The 22393-nt window shown below is 36.2% G+C and overlaps 1 protein-coding gene across 5 annotated transcripts in view; it reads left to right on the top strand.

Annotated features, from left to right (window-relative positions):
* The window catches only part of Phf8 (PHD finger protein 8), a 75089-nt gene that overhangs the window by 41144 nt on the left and 11552 nt on the right, over window positions 1–22393 (top strand). For all 5 annotated transcript variants that reach the window (XM_047536234.1, XM_047536238.1, XM_047536236.1 and 2 more), the window contains 5 exons: window positions 3049–3227; window positions 3526–3611; window positions 4093–4226; window positions 4810–5123; window positions 17042–17137. In XM_047536234.1, coding sequence (XP_047392190.1) covers window positions 3049–3227; window positions 3526–3611; window positions 4093–4226; window positions 4810–5123; window positions 17042–17137 — 809 coding nt within the window. The remainder of the gene's footprint in view (window positions 1–3048; window positions 3228–3525; window positions 3612–4092; window positions 4227–4809; window positions 5124–17041; window positions 17138–22393) is intronic.

Raw genomic sequence — 22393 nt, 5'->3', positions numbered from 1 at the left:
TTATTCCTCCTACCTAACAATAACTGTGTACCCATTGATTGACTATTTAATTTCCCCCTTTCTCCTTTTCTCCCTAGCTTCTGGTAACCATTACTCCATTTTCAACTTTTAAGAAGTAAAGTTTTTAGGTTCTTTGTATGAGTGGGATCTTTTGAGGTATAATTTATATGCCATAAAACTAACCTGTTCCAAGTGTACAATTAAATGAATTTTAGTAAATTTATAGAATCATACAACCATCACCACAATCCAGTTTTTGTTTGTTTGGTGCTGGGGACTGCACCCAGGGATTCACACATGCTAGGCATGCACTCTACCACTGAGCTAAACCCCAAGCCCCTGAATCTAGTTTTAGATCATTTCTTTCATACCAAAAAGATTCCTTATGGCCATATGCACTCATTCTCATACGGGTCTCCAGCAACTGCTGATCTTCCTTTCTGTCTATAGATTTGTTTTTGTGGACATTTCACATAATGAAATCAACATGATCTTTTGCATCTGGCTTCTTTCAGGGCATGATGTATTTCATATTCATACACAATTTAGCATGTTTCATTAGTTGGTTCCTTTTTATCATTGAATAGTATTCTTTTGTATAGATATACCACTTTTGTTTATCCAGTCACTAGTTAAAAGCCTTTGGATTGCTTCTACTTTGGAGCTCTTCTGAATAATGATGTTCTAAGTATTCATGTTAAAGTTTTTTTTTTTTTTGTGGTACTGGGGTTTGAACCCAGGGTCTTGTGCTTACAAGGCAAGCTCGCTACCAACTGAACTATATCCCCAGCCTGGACATATATTTTTGATTCTTGCTTAGGATTAAAATATTAGGTCATATGATAACTCCATGGTTAGCTTTTTAAAAAACTATCCAACATTATTCTAAAGTGTCTGTACCATTTAAATTTCCACCGGAAATCTTAAGTTTCTCCACATACTGGACAGCACTTGATATTGTTTGCCTTTTTGAGGATAGCTATTTTGGTGGGAATAAAGGGCTACCTCATTGTGGTTTTTTGTTTTTTGTTTTTTTGTTTGTGTGTGCTGGAGATTGAACCCAGGGCCTTGTACTTGCAAGGCGAACACACTACCAACTGAGCTATCTCCCCAGCCCTCATTGTGTGTATTTAAAAAATATAAATTGTGTGTGTGCTTATATATTTTTTCCTGTCATCCTGGTTATCAGACCTAGGGCCTAGTTTGTGATAGCTAGCTGTGCACTCTACCACTGTTATACATACACAGCCTCCAAAATTGTATATATTTAAGGTTTACAATGTGATGTTTTTGATATACATCTACATTCTGAAATGATTACTAGTCAAACTAATTAACATATCAATCACCTCACAATAGTTACCATCTGTGTGTTTGCATGTGTATTTGTATGAAGAATACTTAGATCTATTGCAAGCATAAGGCCCTGGGTTCAATCCCTAGCACCGCCAAAAAAAAAAAAAAAAAAAAAAAAAAAAGAATACTTAGATCTATTCTTTTAGGAAATTTCAAGTACATAGTATAGTAGGATTGATAATACTTTGCTATATATTAAGTCTCTAGATCTCATTCATCCTACGTAACTGAAACTTTGTATCCTTTGACCAATATGTCTTCTAACACACTTTACCCCTAGTAACTACTATTTTACCCATTGCTTCTATGAATTTGACATTTTAGATTTCACTTTTAAGTGAGATCATGCACAGATTCTTTCTGTGTTTGGTTTGCTTCACTTAGGTGAATGTCTTCCAGGTTTACCCATGTTGTCACCAGTGTCAGGATGGTTTTGATTTGCATTTTCCTAATTACTACTGATGTCAAGTGTCTTTTGTGTGATTTATGTCCATTTGTACATATTAACTTTGGAGAAATGTCTATTTGGATCTTTTGCTTGCCTTTTTTTTCTTTCTTTTTTTTGGTGCTGGTGATTAAACCCAGGGGCACTTAACCACTGAGCCACATCCTGAGCTCTTTTTAAAATATTTTCTTTAGAAACAGGGTCTCCCTAAATTGCTGAAGCTGGCTTTAAACTTGCGATCCTCCTGCCTCAGTCACCTGAGCTGCTGGGATTGCAGGCTACAACATCGTGCCCAACTTTTGCTTGCTTGTAAATTGACTTGTCTTACTACCGAATTCTAAGAGTTCTTTAAATATTTTGTGTACAGTTCCTTTACCTGATAAATGATTTGCTAATATTTCTTTCCAGTTTGTGACTTTTTGTTTGTTTGTTTGTTCTTGAGACAGGGTCTTGTTATGTTGCCCAGTCTGGTCTCAAATTCCAGGCCTCAAAAGATTCTCCTGCCCTCAGCCTCCCAAATAGTTAGGGCTAGAGGCATGTGCCACCATGCCCAGCCTACTTTTCATTTTCTTAATGGTTTCATTTGAAGCACAAAATTTTTTAGTTTTACCTAATCCCAGGTCACAAAGTATGTTCCTGTGTTTCCTTCTATAAGTTTTATAGTTTTAGCTTTTATATTTAGATATGTGATACATTTTGAGTTAACCTTTCTGTATCATGTGAGGTAAGGGTCATCATTCATTTCTTTGCATGTAAATATCCAGTTGACATAGCACTCTTTGTCGCAAGAATCCCCCCATACTGAATTGCTTTAGTACCTTTGTCAAAAATCAATTGACCATAAATTTAAGTTTTTTTCTGGACTTTCTATTCTTTTCCACTAATCTATTTAATAGTCTGTCCTTATGCCAGCATCACACTGCCTTGATTGCTGTAACTTTTTAGGCTATAAGTAAATATTGAGATTGGGTAGTATAAGTTCTCTGACCTTTGTTCTTTTCAAAATAGTGTTGGCTACTTTAAATCCTTTGCATGTCCATGTATATTTTACTATCATTTTGTCATTTACAAAAAAAGCTGGTTGAATTTTGATAGGGATTGCATTGAATTTATAGATCAATTTGGAGAGAATTACTACCTTAATTTGGGGATTGCGCATGCCGAGAATACCTTCTACCATTGAGCTACACCTCTAGCCCTCTCCTGTTACATGACTCTTTTTATGTTCTCTTTCCCTTTCTCTCCAGTACTAAGAGGGTGAAGAGTTTAGCCAAATCTCGGAGAGCCAAAATTGCCAAGAAGGCAGACAAGGCAAGGCTGGTGGCTGAACAGGTGATGGAGGATGAATTTGACTTGGATTCAGATGATGAATTGCAGATTGACGAGAGATTGGGAAAGGAGAAGGCTACCCTGATAATAAGATCAAGTGTGTATCTGTTCTTTTTCTTTCCTGCCCTACCCATCTTACATTTGTTTTTAGCTCTCTTGATAGACTTAAAACCTTAGGCCTGAGCTTGTTGGCATTCTGATTTACCAGGCTATGTAGATCTCCATCATTTTCTTTCCTTTAGAGGTTTATTTTTCAGTTAATTCCTCACATATCTAAATTAGTTGTCTGTGCTTATTGCTTCCAAGAAAAATTATGGTCTTATTTTCTTTCCTTTGATTGTTTGTCTTGGATACCAATCTTAGTTTCATAATAAGTATATTCCATTGCTTTTTAGAATTTCCCCGGAAGTTGCCCCGCGCAAAGCCGTGCTCTGACCCCAACAGAGTTCGTGAACCAGGAGAAGTTGAGTTTGACATTGAGGTAGGTACCTGTCCAGTATCTGGTCTTGTGTTCATTCTGGTCATGGAGATAGAAGACAGATGATCATTTTAATTGAAAAAGGGGCAAAGATATTCTATCCATTCAATTCTTGAAATATTTATTAAGTAAAAGATTGTATGCTGCTCAGCATATAAAGGAATATTACAATTTAGTTGAAAAATTTAAAAACCTGTAGTACAAAAGAGAATAAATTGCAATGTGATACAGCAGAAAAGTATCTGATGAAACTTATGCAAATCATTTTGCTTCACTGGACCCTGTTTTCCTTATTTGTAAAATAGAATTATACTGCTTCACAAAGATGTTATAGAGATTAAGATGAAAGAATAAATATTTTGCTTAGTACTTTGTCTACCCTTGGCACTTAGGATATATTAGGAGTCAAACTGTTCACCTTGTATTGGGGTCTCAGCAGACCAGCCCTGGGCAGCTGAGTTGATATGTTCTTTCCCCACAACAGGAAGACTATACAACGGATGAAGACATGGTGGAAGGGGTTGAAGGCAAGCTTGGGAATGGGAGTGGAGCTGGTGGAATTCTTGATCTACTTAAGGCCAGCAGGCAGGTGGGGGGACCTGACTATGCTGCCCTCACGTGAGTACTGTCTTTGATCTCCCATTTCCAGGAAATGAGACAGCATCACCCCTCTTCCAGCCAAGGAGCTAGGCAACTAATCAGCATATATTTATTGATCCATTTAAATGGACAAACAATTATCCAGGGCATTTAGGCTGAAAGTATAAAGTAGACATGAAACCTGTCCCAAGGAACTTCAGATCTGACACTGATAAGGTGAATAGACTTCAAGGGGGCATCAATTCTGTGCTTCTTGGAAGTTGGAACAGAGGCCAGAAGAGTCAGAAGGAGAACTGTTTTAAAAAAAAGGAAAGAATGCAGCATTGGTGAACAGGGAAGGTGGAGTGCCCCCTTTTTTTTGCCATCTTGCATGTTGTCTGTGAAGAGATTTGAGGCTATGACGACTGGCTTTTCAGGAAAACAGTCTTTGTTACTTTCTTGACCCATTACCTTGATTCCTAGTTTTTCACCTTGGATGATTCTCTCCTTCATCCCATCCTGATCCCCACAGTTGATGTCCCTTTTCCATGACTATTCTGATGACTGGTTTCTTCTGACAGCCAGAGAAATTTCCTTAGCATTTCTCCTCTTTCCCTTGCAGTGAAGCTCCAGCCTCCCCCAGCACTCAGGAGGCCATCCAGGGCATGCTGTGCATGGCCAACCTGCAGTCCTCATCTTCTTCACCGGCTACCTCTAGTCTGCAGGCCTGGTGGACGGGAGGGCAGGACAGAAGCAGTGGGAGTTCCAGCAGTGGTCTGGGCACAGTGTCTAGCAGTCCTGCTTCTCAGCGCACCCCAGGAAAGCGAACCATCAAGCGCCCTGCTTATTGGAGAACCGAAAGCGAAGAGGAGGAGGAGAATGCCAGTCTGGATGAACAGGACAGTTTGGGAGCATGCTTCAAGGACGCAGAGTATAGTAAGGGCAGCTAAGCACATGGGTCCAAGCCAGCACCAGTCCCAATTCTAGCCCCAAGAAAGACTAGCCTGTTTAGCAAACACCTGACATTAAGCCTGATACTTAGTTTCTCTGAGTCATGTTTTCTTGTTCTGTAAAATGGGAGAATATCTCACAGGTTGATGTAAGAATTAGAGATTATGCTTACACAGAGCACCTGAATCACCAGTGTCTTGCTCATGGGAAATTCTCAAAAAATGGTAGTTCTTATAATTAGCCATTGTCTATTTTTAGTACTGTCCAGTTTTCACTCTGGTAACTTTGTTTCCCTCTTATTTTTCTTCTACCACCTGTATTGTTTATGTTTTGTGTTGGCCAGTTCATCACTTGCAAAGGTATATACAGTCAGTTTTCCATATCTGTGAGTCCTACATCTGCAGATTCAACTAGCCATGTATCAAAAATCTTTGGAAAAAGAAATTACATCTGTACTTAACATGTACAGATAGTATAACAACTATTTATTTAGCATTTATATTGTATTAGATATTGCAGGTAATCTAGAGAGGATTTAAAATATACAGGAGAATGTACATAGATATACAAATGCTGTGCCATTTTATAAAAGGAACTGGGTATCCTGGGATTTTGGTTGGAGGGGGGTGGTTCTTTTTTTGTTAAATATTTTTTTAGTTGTCAATAGACATTTATTTATTTATTTATTTATTTATTTATTTATTTGCGGTGTTAAGGATCAAACCCAGGACCTCATACATGCCAGGCAAACGCTCTACCACTGAGTCACAACCCCAGCCCATGGGGAGGTGGTTCTTGAGACCAGTTCCTTGTGGCTATGGATGTATAACTAGGGCTTTTTAGTGGACTTTTCATATTTAAAAATGAGTATTTTGGGGGGGGGGGGATCGAACTCAGGGCCTTGTGCTTGCGAGGTAAGCACTCTACCAGCTGAGCTATCTCCCCAGCCCTAAAAATGAGTATTTTGAAGCTAAGATTTGTTGAGTACTACAATGTGCTTGTTTATATAATACAGGTAACTATAATGTAGGTTTTGTTTTAATATTATTTTTAGAAAACTATATAATATGGTTAGTGTTAGTTGATCAAGATTAAAACAAAGTAGAGAAAGCAAAAATTCCTTATGACTAACACTCTTCCCCCTCTAAGCCCAGTTTGATGTACCCCTTTCCTTTTGTCATGTTCACACTCATGTAGACATATATAATAGAGGTATGTTTATTTACTGTGTGTGGTTCTGCAATTTGTTTGGTTGTTTTCCCCATTAGTACATAGAAATCTACTTCATCAACACATAAATTTCTTCTTACTGTTTAGTATTTTATAGCATAAATGTACATCATACGTTCAACCACTCATTACCAGTTGATATTTAGGTTGTTCTTAAGTATTTTTCTGTTACTAACAAATGCTGCAGTGAAAATCTTTGTTAATAATTCTTTGTACCCATGTGCCAGTTAATATTTGTCCAGGGTAGACAGACCTGCTGGGTTGAAGGTTATGTACAAGATAAATGTTAATAGTGCAAAGTTGTCCTCCAATAGGGCCAGTATATGAGCAGTGTATGAAAAATAACCTGTTTCTCCACAACCTTCCCTAGCAGTGGATATTATCAGCCTTTTTAATCCTATGGCAAAAGATGGTATTTTAGTTTGTTTTACATGTTTATTGGTTCTTTATTCCTCTTTGAATTATCTGTTCAATCTTTCACTCATTTTTCTATTGGAATTTTTTCTTATTGATTTGTAGGAGTTCTTTATGTATTCTAGATTTGTTGGAGTATTTTTTACTCCAACATATGTTCTGGATATGTTGAATTATTTTTTTATTAGAGAGGAGCATCATGTATTTTTTTTCTCATGTTTATGCAGACCTCCATATAATTAAGCTTCAGTGGAGAGAAGAAAGATAGAAGTAAGGAGCAGGGTGAATCTGATTCTGGGGCCATCAGTCTTCTGAACTCCTGAAGCAGTTCCAGAGTCCTGTCTATCTCATTGCCTCATTTCTGTTCTCATATCATAGTCAAGTGACCTTCTTACTGCATGAGGGCTAACCTATCACTCTTCTTAAAACCTCTTGTTTCCCCTACCACTTTATAATGAAAACCTAACTTCTAACTGTGGCCCTCAGAGTTCTGCACCATCTGCTGCTACCTTCCTTTCTATCTTCCTCTTTCTCTCATCTCTCCCCATTTCCTACTCCATCCACATTATACTTCCTGTGATTTATTAAACTGTCAACCAACCACTGTGTCAGAACCATTGCACAGACTGGTTCTTCCTCCAGAATGCTCTTTCTTGGCTCTTTTAAAGTATAGAAAAATATTTCATTCTGTTATATCTTAATTTTGTGTAGAATATTTTTAGCATGTAGAAGATTCTAATTCTAACACACAGTGCTGTTTTTATAGTTTTTATATTTGTGTTTTCATTAAGAAGCCCTTTTTATATTTTTACCTAAAACTTGTGTAGGAGTTAAACTTTTAGCTCTTTATCTAAAGTTAAGTTTTGTACATTGGGGAAGTAAGACTTTAACTTAATTTTGTTTCACATGGATATTCATTTACCCCCTAGCACCATTAACTAGCTCATCATCATTATTCCCATGATTTAGTTTCATCTTTGTCATAAACTGAATTCCCATATATGTGTATGTTTAATTTTCTATTCTAGTTCCAGTTCTGTGCCTTAATAGCTGTGTGACTTTAGGCAAGCAGTGTTAACTTCTCTGGGCCTTTTGTGGTAAGAGTACTTTAATAGTACCTACTTTGTAGGTTGTTGTGAGGATTATATAAAATACAGGGCTGGGGAGATAGCTCAGTTGGTAGAGTGCTCGCCTCACAAGCACTAAGGCCCTGAGTTCAATCCCCAGTACCGCCAAAAAAAAAAAAATACAATAATTTAAAGCATTGCCCAACACATGCTAAGCACAGTGTGTTAGATATTATTATTATTATTCTGTTCCATAAAATCAGTCTGTCTATTCCAGTGGCCATAACATATAGTTTAGTTACTGTAGGTCTGATTTCTGGTGAAGCAAATCCCCTCTGCGAGTTTGCTTTGGACCTTAGAGTACAGATGCTCAGCAAACCCATTATCTATAGGCTAAAGTGTAATTGGTCTTAGGGACATGCCAAGTTCCCCTGGCCCACCCTACCTTCAGCAGCCAATTGCATCAGTGTGCAACCAAGATTTCTGGACCTGGTTTAACCAGTCCTCACGAGAACAAATAGCTCACTCAGCTTCTGTTTCTCTCTTTCCCTCCATACTTGGCCCAGCAACACCACAAAAGCAGTTAAAGAGAGACCTCCTTAGTTGTTTTTATGTTTCCAGAATTTTTTTGGCTGTTATTGAGCTTTTTCTATTACCAATGAATTTTTAGAATCAGCTTGTCAAATTCCATGAAGGATCATATTAGGATTTTTTTAAAAATTAGGTTAGCATGGCATGTACGTATTCTTTTTTTTTGGATGCTGGGGATTGAACCCAGGGCCTTGTGCTTGCACTCTACCAACTGAGCTATCTCCCCAGCCCCAACATATTCTTGAAAAAACCTCATGTCCTAAAAATTTATAAACAAAAATCATAGGGATTATAAGAAAAAGAAGCTAGGGGCCAGGTGTGGTGGCACATGTCTGTAATCCCAACAACATGGAAGGCTAAGACAGGAGGATCGCACATTCAAGGCCAGCCTCAGCAATTTAGCAGGGCCCTAAGCAACTTAGGCCCAATGTCCAAATGAAAAACAGAAAGGGCTGGGGATGTAGCCCAATGGTAAAGCACTCCTGGGTTCAATCCCCAGTACCCTGCCCCCCAAAAAAGGAAAAAGGAAAAGAAGGGTAAATCCCTCAAAATGTTATGTTATGTGACTTTAAAGCCAAAACACTGACCTGGATAATGGCATTCCTAATAATAATCCTTGCCCAGTTAGAGCCCATTGGCATTTACACCCAGCATCATAGCCAGCAGATTCCTCTGTAGCCTTGAACCCTGGACTCTGACTTTTCCCTTCCAGATGTGGATTTTTGAAAAAGGTACTTGAGATTGAACCCTTGGAACTTTACCACTGTGCTGCATTCCCAGCCACACTCCTCCATTTGTTTTTTTAAATTTTGAGATAAGGTCTCAGTGCTGGTCTCAAACTTGCAATCCTCCTGCCTCAGCTTCCCAAGTAGCTGGCCCAGATGTGAATTCCTGAACACATTTGCTCAAAGTAGGTATCAACTTCATCAAATTAAAATTGGATTCATAGGGCCATATCTTTTTTCTTTCTTTTTGTGCTGGGAATTGAACCCCAGGGCTTCGTGCATGCTAGGTAGTCTCTACCACTGACCTATACCCCTTGCCCTTTCTGTCTCCCTCCCTCCCTCCCTCCCCTTCCTCCTTCTTATCTCTCTCTCTCTCTCTCTCTCTCTCTCTCTCTCTCTCTTTCTCTCTCTCACTCTCTCTCTCTCTCTCTCTCTTACAACACAGGGATGATATTTTTGCAAATTCTTCATATGCTTTCTCAGCTAGCCTCCTGTCCCACCAGAACCTAATTTGGGATAAAACAGCTACCACTTGCTCTTGCTCGGATGGGAGGCACTATTGCAGGATTTTTAGCTTTTGTTTGTTGTATGTCTTCTTATATGGCTAAGTCCTCCCCTGTAGTAGTGAGGGAAAAAATACCACTGACTGGATAAAAACAACATGCCAGGGAAAATTGCTTTTGAACCAGTGCAACTTCTCAACAGCATTGACATCATTCCTCTATTTCCTTTTAGGTGAGCAGTGAACAAATTAGACCCTCTTCCCTTCCTGTCATCAAATGCAGTCTATCTCTTCATTTATTTAAGTGTTCTTTATATCTCTTTTTTTGTTTATTCAGTTTATTCCTAAGTATTTTATTTTGGTTCCTACTAAAAATAACATCTTTCCCATGTGTGTTTTTTTCTAATTGACTTTTGCTAGCATGGAGGAAAAGAGATGATTTTCATATTGATCCTGTATTCTACTGCCTTATCAAACTCATTAGTTGTATTTGGTTATCAATTAATTGATTTGACTTCTTGAGGTAGGTGACCTATGCATCCTGTATTAGTTTGTAGTTTTTCCAAAAATTCCCACAAACTCTGTAGCTTAAACAAAATTTTTTTCCTCACAGTTCTAGAGGCTGAAAGTTCAAGATCAAGGGGCCAGCATGGTTGGTTTGTCCAGAGGTGTTTCTCCTTGGCTTATAGATGGTCCCCTTCTTTTTGTCTTGTCATGCGGTTATCCCTCTGTGTACACAGGTCTGTGATATCTGTGTATCCTACGCTCTTCTTGTAAGATTCCAGTCAGATTGGATTAGGGGCTATCCTAAACAACCTCATTTTGACTTTTATACCTCTTTAAGTAATCTCCAAATACAATCACATTCTGAGGTACTGGGGTTTATGGCTTCAGCATATGAATTTTGGAGGGACACAGTTCAGCCCGTAGCATCCCCTTTCTTTCCAATATTCACTCTTCTGGCTTTTCCTAGTTTAATGTTGAGTCATCATGATGATAGTGGGCATCCTCATGGTATTTCTGACTTGAAAGGGGATAGCTTATGTTTTTCCACTCAGTAGGTAGGTCTCTGATAGACTATACTCATAAAGTTTAGGGAAGTCTCTCATTCTTGTTTGAGAGATTTTGTTTAAGATTGGGTAGTATTAGGTTTCACCCAATAGTTTTTTGGCATGTTTTGATGTAAGACATTTTTCTGTTAATTTATTAATATAGTGAATATTAATTTTGAATCTATATTTTCTTGAGATTAGCTATACTTGGTCATGATATTTAACTATATGACTAATATTCTTTTTTTTTTTTTTACAGTGCTGGGGATTGAACCCAGGGCCTTTTGCTTGCAAGGCAAGCACTCTACCAACTGAGCTATATCCCCAGTTCTACTTGACTAATACTCTTTAAAAACTAGTTTTTTGTTTTATTGATTCTTTCTAATGTTTGGTATTTATTTACTATTTTCCTTATTTCTGATTTTTTGTTCCTTTTATCAATGTTCTTTTTCTAACATCTTGAGTTGAAAACATTGGTCATTTGTTTTCAATCTTGCTTTTGATGAGGGATTTTAAAAATTTTATGTTTTCAATTAAAATGCAGTAAAATTGACTTTTTTTGGCATACACGTTTAGGTACTTGTGACCACCACAGTGAGGATATAGAACACTTTGATTACCCCCCTATACTCCCTTATGTTACTTCCACTTTGAAATCAGGTCCTCCCTCTCCTCCAATCCTTTGGCAATCCCTGATCTACTTTTTATCACTGTGGCTTTGCCTTTGCAAGAATGTCTTATAAATGAAATTGTGCTGCATATTTTGAGACTGGCATTTTTACTCAGCATAATACCTTTAAGATTCATTAATGGCTTTGCATATCAATAGCTTGTGCCTTTTTACTGTTGAGTAGTTTTCCATGTATGCATATACCTACTGAAGGACATTTAGGTTGTTTCCAGTTTGGGGCAATTAGGAATAGAGCTGCTGTGATCATGCATGTGCAAGATTAAATGTGGATGCACCTAACAACAGAGCTCCTGTGTGAAATAAAAACTATCATATCTTTTGATGAATTCATCCTATGACATGTCATATCCTTTTTTATCCCTGGTTGTTTTCCTTAGTTAGGGATTACTTTGATAATATGACCAATTCACCTTTCTTTGAGCTGAATTGGTATATCTTTTTCTATTCTTTTATTTTTAATCTACCTATATGATTACAATTAAAGTGGGTTTCTTGTAGACAGCATTGATAATATCTTTATAACCTTTATTTTTATGTGGTGCTGAGGATTGAACCCAGGTCCTCATGCATGCTAGGTGAGTGCTCTACCACTGAGCCACAACCCCAGCCCAATCTCTACCTTTTAGTTGGTAGTTTTAGATGATTTATTGTAATTGTTGGTATATTCAGGTAAAGGCTTACCATTTTATTGTTTTCCTTTTGTTGCATCTACTTTTTGTTCCTTTTTCCCATTTCCTGCCATCTACTGAATTATTTGAATAATTTTTAGTATTTAGTTTTAATTTACAAATTGCATTTTTTACTCCTTTCTTTGTATGACACATCTTCTAAAGGAGACATTCTTTTTCCCATTGAACAGTCCTGGCACTATCATTGGGAATAGTCAAAAATCAATTAATTAGGGTTTTGGTTGTGGCTCAGTGGTAGAACACTCGCCAAGCATGCTTCAGGCCTTGGGTTCGATCCTCAGCACCACATAAAAATAAAATAAAGGTCTTGTGTCCCCCTACACCTAAAACAAAAATATTTTAAAAATCAATTAACTGTAGATATGTAGATTTCTTTCTGGATTTTCAATTCTGTTCATTAATCTATAAACCTGTCCTTAGTGCCATATGTTTTGATTACTATAGCTTTGAAGTATTTTTAAATTGGGGAATGTGAATCTTTTACTTTTTCAAGATTGTTGCTATGTTTGCATCCTTCCAAAATGTGTATGTTGATAGCTTTTCCCTAGTATGATGGTGTTGGGGGTGTGGGCCTTGCGGGTGATTAGGTCAGGAGGGAGTGGTGTGCTCATGAATGGGATTACTGCTCTTATCCTGGGGTATCTTTCAAGAAAGGCAGTAATAGATTCCATTTACCCATGTTATATTATCCTGTTAATATGCTCCTAAATTTGATATGCTAGTATTTTCTTGAGGAGCTTTGTATCAATACTCATAAGGAATATGGGTTCTGTAGTTTTCTTTTTCTGTAATACCCTTTTTTGGGCTTTGGCATCAGGTTAATGCTGTCCTTTTAGAATGAGTTATGATGTATTTCTATGCTACAGAACAGTGTGAGAAGAATTTGTGTCCATTCTTTTTTAAATATTTGCTAGAATTTACCAGTGAATACATCTGGTCCTGTACCATTCTTTGTTGGAAGCTTTTTGATTATTGATTCAGTATCTGTAGTTGTAGTAGGTCTGTTGAGAGTTTCCATTTCTCCTTAAGTCAATTTAGCTGATTTGTGTGTTTCCAGGAATTTACCCATTTCATGCACTTTAATTTGTTGATTTATAATTATTCATAGTATTCTCTTATAATCCTTGTTATTTCTGTATGGTCTGCAGTACTGTCCCTACTTTCATTTCTGATTTTAAGTATTTGTGTCTTCTCTCCCTTTTTTATTGATTAGTTTATCTACAAATACTTACTGATTTTATTGATCTTTTTAAGATTAACTTTTGTTTTTCTTGATTGTATTGTTTTTCAAGTCTATTTCATTTGTCTCTAATCTTTATTGTTTCTTTCTTTGGATTTAGTTTGTTCTTCCTTTTCATAGTTTTTTTTTTTAAAGGAAGATGACTGAAGTTAGGCTATTGATTTAAGATCTTTCATGTTTTACATGAAGGCTTTTTCAGCTATTCATTTTTATCTGACTACTGCTTTTGCTGCATCCTATAGATTTTGGTATGTTGTGTTTTTGTTTTAATTCATGTTATAATTTTTCCTACTCCCACTTGTGATTTCTTCTTTGATTATTTTAGAGAGTGTTATTTAATTTCCACCTCTTTTTAAATTTTCCATTTATTCTTCTGTAATTGATTTGTAGTTTCATTTCATTGCAGTTGGAAAAGATATTTTGTTTAGTTTCTTTTTCTTTTTTTAAATATTCTCAGTTGTAGATGGACATAATACCTTACACCTCACATGTGCAAGGCAAGTGCTCTACCACTGAACCACAACCCCAGCCCTGATTTTAGTTTCTTAAAACTCAATAAGACTTATTTTGTGATGTAACATGTAGTATGTTCTGGAGAATATTCCCTGTATACTTGAGAAAAATGTATTTACTATTCTTTTTGTGTGGAGTGTTCTATACATGTCTGTTAGGTCTCATTGGTTTAGAGTGTTTTCTAGTATTTTATTCCCTTATTTATCTTCTCTCTGCATGTTTTATCTAGTATCAAAAATAGAATATTTAAATCTCCAGTTATTATTGTAGAATTGCTGTTTTCCCTTCAATTGTGCCATTGTTTCATATATTTTGAGTCTTAAGTTGTTAGATGTGTATATATTTATAATTGTTATATGTTCTTGGATTGACCATATTATTAATATATAATGTTCTTCTTTGCATCCTGTAACAGTTTTCAACTTGCAGTGTATTTTGCCTGATATTAGTATAGTCACACAGCTTTCTTTTTGGTTACTATTTGCATGGAGTATATTTTTACAGCTTTTTGTTTTCATCTTAGTTGTTTCAGATCTTGCAGATGATATACCACTGGATCATATTTTCACTTCCTTTTCTCAATCTCTCCCTTTTGATTGGTGACTTTAATTCATTTGCATTTAAAGTGGTTACCAAGAAGGAAGGATTTTTGCTATTCTACTATTTTTTGTTTTTGCTGTGTTTTTTAGAGACAAGGTCTCACTATGTTGCCCAGGCTGTCCTCAAATTCGTGGGCTTAAGCAATCCTTCTGATTTGGCATCCTGACTATACAGGTCTGTGCCATCTCACCCAGCTGCTCTTTGTCTTCTATATGTTTTATAACTTTTTGGTTCCTCAGTCTTCTTTTATTGCCTTTTTATGTTTAATTTTTTTTTGTAGTGTAATGATTTGTTTCACTCATTTCCTTTTTGTTTATTTTTTATTTTCATAGTAATTATTCAAGAAATTAAAATTAACATCTTTACATTTAACAATCTAGTTCCTACAAAAACTTGGCTCCTGTATACCTTTACTTCCCATTGTGTTTGGTCCCAAATTACATCTTCATGCATTCTATTCCTAATGATACAGATTTACAACTAATTGTTTTATGTGTTTGTCTTCTAAATCACTTAGGAAACAAAAGAGGGTTTATTTATATTTTTGTAATACTGGGAATCAAACCAGACAGAGTATTTAGAAACCACAAATACAATATTCCTGACTTTTATCCTTATTTCTTTTATAGTTACCTTTACTGGGGTTATTTGTTTTAGCTTCAAGTTGTTCTCTACTGTCCTTTCATTTCAGCCTTAAGAACTCCTTTATCATTTCTTGAAGGGAAGGTATATAATGAGTAAATCCTCCAGAGTTTTTTAATGGCTTATTTCCTGTCTGTCCCATGTGGTATCGGCACCCCTGTCAAAACTCATTGATCAGCTAGGCATGTTGGTGAACACCTATGGTCCCAGGTGCTCAGGAGGCTGATGCAATAAAATTAGTGCAAATTTAAGGCTAGCCTGGGTAACTTAGCAAGATGCTGTCTTAAAAAACATAAAGGGCTGGGGAATGTAACTTAATAGTAGAGCACACTTGGGTTCATTCTGCAGTAGCACAGGAGAAATCATTTAGCCATATGCAAGGGATTTTTTTTTCGGGCTCTCTGTTCTTTCCCATTGGTCTGTATTTCTATAGGTCAGTACTACTCTTAATTACTGTTGCTTTTTAGTATGTTTTGAAATCAGGCAGTATGTCCAGCCTTATATTTTTAATGTATCTTTTTAAGTATATTTTCTTTCAGTATATATCCTTAATTATTATCTACACCTTGTCCCCTCTTGAATAAGGTATAAACCTTAGAATGGAATTCCTTTTTTAGGTTACTTTGTGCACATTATATCTTAATCTTCACAAATCTGCAAGGCAGGTATATCTGTTATTTCAATTTTATGGGTAAAGATTCTAAGACTTAGAAGAGTTCTCTCTAGACCACTAGTGGATTAGTCCAGGGTTTCGAAGTAATTTTCTGACCTTGATGTACAAGGTTTCTGTGATGACATGCTTTTTTGATTGAGATGAAAAACCTTTCTGATCCAATAAAGCAGCTTGGTGGATACTGGAACTAGTAAAGATAGGACTTTCCTCAAGTAACAGTGTTACCAGTACTCATTTCTTTCTAGAGACAATCAAAGATTCCTCTTTCTTAAAAGAAAAGTCTTTAAAAAGTCAGGAAATGGGTTTTTACCTCTTTGCTCAAAGGAAGAAATCCTGACAAATAGACTAATTTTCTACAAGGAGACCCTATGGAAAGAAGCATGAGGATGGATTCCTCAGAAGAAGTAGAATTCTAGAGAATTTTGCAGTTGGCTATTAGAAAGAGTGGAATTAGAGTCATTAGATAGTTTTCAGTCTTATACCTTGCTTCTTTTTTAGGCTTAACAGAAGCATCCAAATTTGACCTTACCAGTAGAATATTTTAGACCATATTATCATTAAATCCTATATCAGCTGCGTGTGGATTGTGAGAAAATATATGATAAATTATATATTTCTGTAAGATGGGATACTTGTATAAGTGTTTTGTCATTCAGATCACTCAATTTCCGTAATCATACTCTCAGTCCACGTGGTCTTTTTGTTCCTGTTGTGTATATTAAGTGTGTACTGTTAATTTCTCCATTCATTTAGTAAACACTGAGCACTTACTCTGCATTTTGTTAGACTCTCTTAATATGAAATAAAATAATATATATCACTGCTCTCATGATAATTTGGGGATAGTAGTTTTAATAATCAGTTCCTAAATACTGTATAACAACTCCAGTAGAGTCAAGCACAAGATGCTGAGGAGAGCTGAGAGGGAGTTACCTGCATCAGATTAGGAAAGTGAGGGAAGTCTTCTCATATAGGAGGCGAATCTAGAACTGAGTGTTTCAAAGGTGAGTAAAGTAACTCATGAAATTACTCACCATAAGGATGTTGGGTAAATGAATCAAAATTAGGTGAATGTGGGAGGACTCTTGCAGCAAAGGTGCAATGGTAGAAAAGGCATGAAATGTATGAATCACATTCAGAAACTCTTGGAGTCAAGAGTGGATTAATTAAAAGGTACACTTACAGTGCAATAGGAAGAACCAAAGTATGTATTATTCTGTCTTACCCTTTTTAGAGGAGATCTCAGTTTATCCTTTTTTCCCCTCTCCCTACAGTCTACCCTTCCTTGGAATCTGATGATGATGACCCTGCTCTGAAATCTCGACCCAAGAAAAAGAAGAATTCAGATGATGCTCCATGGAGTCCTAAAGGTGATCCAATATTTTATACCTTTAATTCTGTAGGTATGGTCAGGGGAAAAAGAGGCTGGAAGTAAAAGGGATATTTAATTCAATAAGACCCAGTTCAAGCTGGGCATGGTGGTGCATGCCTGTAATCCCAGTGACTCAGGATGCTGAGATAGGAGGATCACAAGTTCAAGGGCAGCTTCAGCAATATAGTGAGTTCTTAAGCAACTTAAGTGAGACCCTGTCTCAGAATAAAAAGTGCTCAGTGGTAACATCCCTGATACCAAAAACAAAAGAACCCAGTTCAGTCACTCATCTGTTTATTCAACAAACATTTGTTATGTTCAGACATATTATTAGGTGCTAGAGTTTAAATGGTTAGTAATGACACAGTTTATATAATCAGTTCAGTAAAACCAGAGGTAATGAGGCATGCTTCTTATTTATTTTATGACTTGAGATGAAAGGAGGAGGACCTTGAACACATTCTACCAAGCAGACTAGGACTTCAGAGAACATTCTGATATCATCATCCTAGCCGTCTGGTAATTTTATTGTCAATGAGGGAAATTATGTTGACTGTTGAACTCTATCTAGAAGGTTCAAGACTTATCTTTTGAGAAGCCATCTCTGAGGAAGGAAGACAGAACAATCATTGAGTTGAATATAGAAATTAGAGGGTGATAAATTAATTTTTTCCATTTCATTGCCTGGGTCATTTTTACATTGGAGGGTATATTAATGAGGTTTTGCTGCTTAACAAACTACCCAAAACTTAGTGGCTTAAAACAACCGTAATGGACCATTTTTCTGGTGGTTGGTTAAGTTGTTCTTTTATTCTGAGGCAACTTGACCAGTGGTCTAAAAAGATTTTCCTCAGTGTCTGGTATCTAACTTGGAGAGGGCCTTTTTACATATAGTCTTTGAACCATCAGGAGGCCATCCCAAGTTTTTTCCCCCCTAAGCAAGAGGGTTTCCAGCAGCAAGAAAGCACAAGCCCCAATGTGTAAGCACTTTTGAAGCCTCTGCTTGTGTCATAATTGTTATTGTCCCATTGGCCAAAACAAATTACATGGCCAAACCTTGATTCCAAAGCTGGAGAAGTAGATTGTACCTCTCAAAAGGGGAGCTACAAAATCACATTGCAAAAATACATATGTGTGTACAAGGAGGTGTGAGAAACTGAGGGCCATTTCTGCAGCTGTCTGGCATAGAGTATGCTGGGCTCTCAGCACCTGTGGTTCTCAGGAAATAAGGGCCCTGCTAGTCCCAGCAAGACTTATTTGGCTTTTTTGGTGTTTGCTTGGGGTTGGATGAGTGGGACAGCAGGACATTTGGGGGAAATGTTCTCTTAGTGGGTCATTCAACAATTAAAAAAAATATAGGCCTATTTTATCATTTTATCTTATAGTTTAGAGCTTTATATCTTCTGTCAAAGTAAAATTTTCACATTAGTTTATTAGAAAATGTGGAAAATACCAAAGATAGAGTAAATTATGAAGAAGAAACCACCCATGATTTTGCTACCCAGAGGCCATCATTGCTAACATTAACATATTTCCTTCTAGCCTTCTTTTCTATGCATTTTTTTCTTTTTATTGTTGAAATAACACTGTATACACAATTGTATATCCTACTCTTTTTATTTTATTTTTTTGCGTATAGCAAGTAAAATAGTATGGAGGAGTTTATGATGAAAAGCAATGTTTTTCTGTTTTTGCTTTCCCCACCTTCAATTCTGTGCCTGAAAAACAACCTCATAGTTTTCATTTTCTTAGTATATACCTCCAAAACTCGATGATAGAATTTTTTTTTTGGGTGCTGGGGATTAAACTCAGGACCTTATGCTTACAAGGCAAGCACTCTACTGACTGAGCTATCTCCTCAGCCCCTCGATGATAGAATTTATACTACTGGTTCTCCTTTAATCAACTTCTGGTGTGCCCTTACTATTTCTCCAACCCCACAGCCTTCTATAAATCATTCTTTTTCATTTATACTATCAAGGTTGTTAACATATATTTTCTTGTGATTAATATTCCACATTTACTAGAAATTAACTACAAAAATTGAAAACCAATGCATATATTTGACTTTTTAAATTAATATATGTTAAGCATGTCCCTGTGCCATTATTTACAAATATTTTGATGGCTGCAGAAACCTATTTTATGGATATACCTCACATACCTAATTTCTTTAATCTGGGAACATTTGAGCTAATGCTGAGTTTTCATAATTAGTGATAACATTTGAGGTGAGCATCTTTATATGTAAATGAGTCTCTCATAATTTGCTTAGGATATGGATCCCCATGAAACTTTAGAAGGGTCAAACTGTACAAGGATGAACAGCAAACATTGAAAAGTCTCTCTTCCACTCCTGTTCCACAGCCTTCCAATTCTCTACCGTTCCCAGTTTCCTTTCAGACATACTTTATGCATGTACAAACAAATACATGTATACATTGTCTTTTTTCCTCTTTTTATTCAATTGGAAATTTACTTATATACTCTATTAGTGTTTGATTTTTCTCAATAATACATCTTAGAAATCATTTACACTCCCACAAGCAGTGCACACAAGTGGCTGTTTCCCTACACCTTTGCCAACACAGTTTGTTAATGTGAACATTTTAAAATTCTTGATCCATATGAACAAAACTATAGAGCAGAACTGCTTTAGTTGGTGTTCATGGACTTTTGGATCCTTGAATCTCCTAAATTTTATTAAAAATTTCTGTAAATATATACATACATTTGCATGTATTTCTCTAGTTAAAACTTTATTGGGCTGGGGAGATAGCTCAGTTGGTAGAGTGCTTGCCTTGCAAGCACAAGGCCCTGAGTTCAATCCCCAGTACCGCAAAAAAAAAAAAAAACTATCAAATTTTAAAGCAAGTCTAAAAAGATTTCAGCATTCTTCTAAAGGTATTCTCACTTAAAAGCAGGCATAAGACATGTGTCTATTAGCACTTGTTACTTAGCATTGATCTAGATGTTATAGCCAGTACAATTAGGAATGAAGCAGAAATAAGAACTGTGTAAGAAATTAAGAGACCATGTCATCATGATGTAGGGATCCCTCAGGATGGGAATCCTGTTCATTTTTATCCAGCATTGTCTCTGAAGCATTTTGCATAGTGCCTAGCACATGGGTGATATTTAGTAAGTATTTGACAAGTGAAAGAAATTATATGATTGTATAATTAATATGAGTAGGAAATAGAAATATGGTACATTATATATTAGAAAATGCAAGAGAATTAAAAACTTAGAATTAATAAGAGAATTCAGTATAATGTGGGTAATCCCTAGATATAAACTAGATATCCACAAATCATGAATTTCTGCAAATCAGTAATAATCATAATGTACTGAGAGAAAAAAGGCCCTATTGACAGTAGCAACAATTATATAAAATTATATAAGAAAACTTCTAAACTTCACTGAGGAACATAAAAGAAGGTCTGAATCAACAGAGATATATCATGTGTCTAGTTAAAAAAACTGAGTGTTATTTCCTTTCAAATTAAGTTGTACCTTTGACTCTATGCTACTAAAGTTTCATGGGGAACTTAGTCTAAAAATATTTTTTTAAAAAAGTGAGAGTATGATTAGCTTAAAGAATTTTGGGATAGAAGAGTTGAAAAGAAATTAGCCTTTTTAGCCATTTAAATTACACTGAATGGTGATATAGCTCAGTGATAGAGCATTTGCCTACGGGTTCAATCTCTAGTACCACATAAAGTAAAAAAAAATCAAGTGTAGATATTTAAATATACTGTAGTGGTACAATAATCAAATTAATGTGCTTAAAGCAAAAGAATAGTAAATATTTTTCCTTTTAAAAATTTTTATGAAAACATAGAAAATTAGGTTAATGCCATGAAAATATGCACACACATCAACCCAAAGTTAATAATAAACATGTTGCTATGTTTGCTTTACTTTTTTTGAGGACTTCGAAGTGAAATTTCAAACATCATGACATCAGTAGTTCTTCACTGATCTTCTAATTGTTCTGTTCATTATTAAAAATGAGGTATTGACCACATCAAAAAGTTATCAAAAAATGAAATAAAAGTGCATTAGATTAAAAAAATAAGGTATTGAATTCTGTAATCGTTATTGTTGTAATATCTGTTTCTCCCTTTAGTTCAGCTTTTTACATTATATATTTTGAGGCTCAATTGTTCGGTTCATATCTTTAGTTTTTTTCTTTTTTTGTGGGTGTTCTACTGGGGATCAAACATCCAGGGTCTTGTGCATGCTAAGCAGGTGCATTAACACTGAACTACACCCCCAGCTTTCAGACATTATTTCTTTAAATAGTCTTTGTACTCCATTTCTCTCTGAACTTCTGAGGCTTCTATATGTATGTGTTGATAAACATGATAGTAGGATTAGAGGCTTGTGCCACCATGCCTAGCTTTTCCTGTAGTTCTTTAGACATGGTCTCCTTTAGCCTCCCAAATCATTTACAATAGCTGATTTTAAGTCCTTATCTAGTAAGCCCAACTTTGTTTAGGAAGTTGGGAATAGTATCTTTTGTGTTTTTTTTTTTCTTGTGTATGCCTTGGCTTTCCTATTTTGTTATATGTCTTATAATTTTGTTAATACCTAGACATTGTTTTAAATTTTGTTTTTGTTTTTTAGTTGTAGGTGGGCACAATACCTTTATTTTATTTTTATGCAGTGCTGAGGATTGAACCCAGGGCCTCTTGCCTGCTAGGTGAGTGCTCTACCACTGAGCCACAACCCCATCCCCAATACCTAGACATTTTAAACACTGTGGCAGTTCTGGGTTCTCCTCACTCTGCTCCCCAGGGTTTATTTTGTTTTTGATTTTTGTCAAGCAAGTGACTTTTTTGAACTAATCCTGTAAAGTTTGTATTCTTTTTTTAAGTAACCACTGAAATCTCTACTCAGGTAGCTTACTGGTCATCTAATGATTTGATAGGATTTCCTTAAATGCCTGGGATCAGTGAATTTCCCATTGTTGTCAAGGACCTCTGTGTGCATGTTGGGGCAGCACTCAACACTCAGTCAGGCACTTTACAACTCTGCCTTAGCTTTCACTTCCTGCTTGTGCAGAGCCTCAGAGTCAGCCAGTGGTTCATGCTTAGGACCTTTTCAGGTCTTTCACAGAGCCTCTGTACATGCATGTGGCCTTCTAGATTGCCCAGAGTATGTGGGAGCTTTTCACATTTATGATTATCTGATTCCCCAACTTCCTTTTAAGCCTTTGGATTAATCTGTTTGTCACAACTATTATGCA

The sequence above is a fragment of the Sciurus carolinensis genome, chromosome X (assembly GCF_902686445.1).
Source record: "Sciurus carolinensis chromosome X, mSciCar1.2, whole genome shotgun sequence".
Lineage (NCBI taxonomy): Eukaryota > Metazoa > Chordata > Mammalia > Rodentia > Sciuridae > Sciurus > Sciurus carolinensis.
The sequence above is the reverse complement of the archived record's forward strand: the minus strand, read 5'-3'. Positions and strand labels throughout refer to the sequence as shown.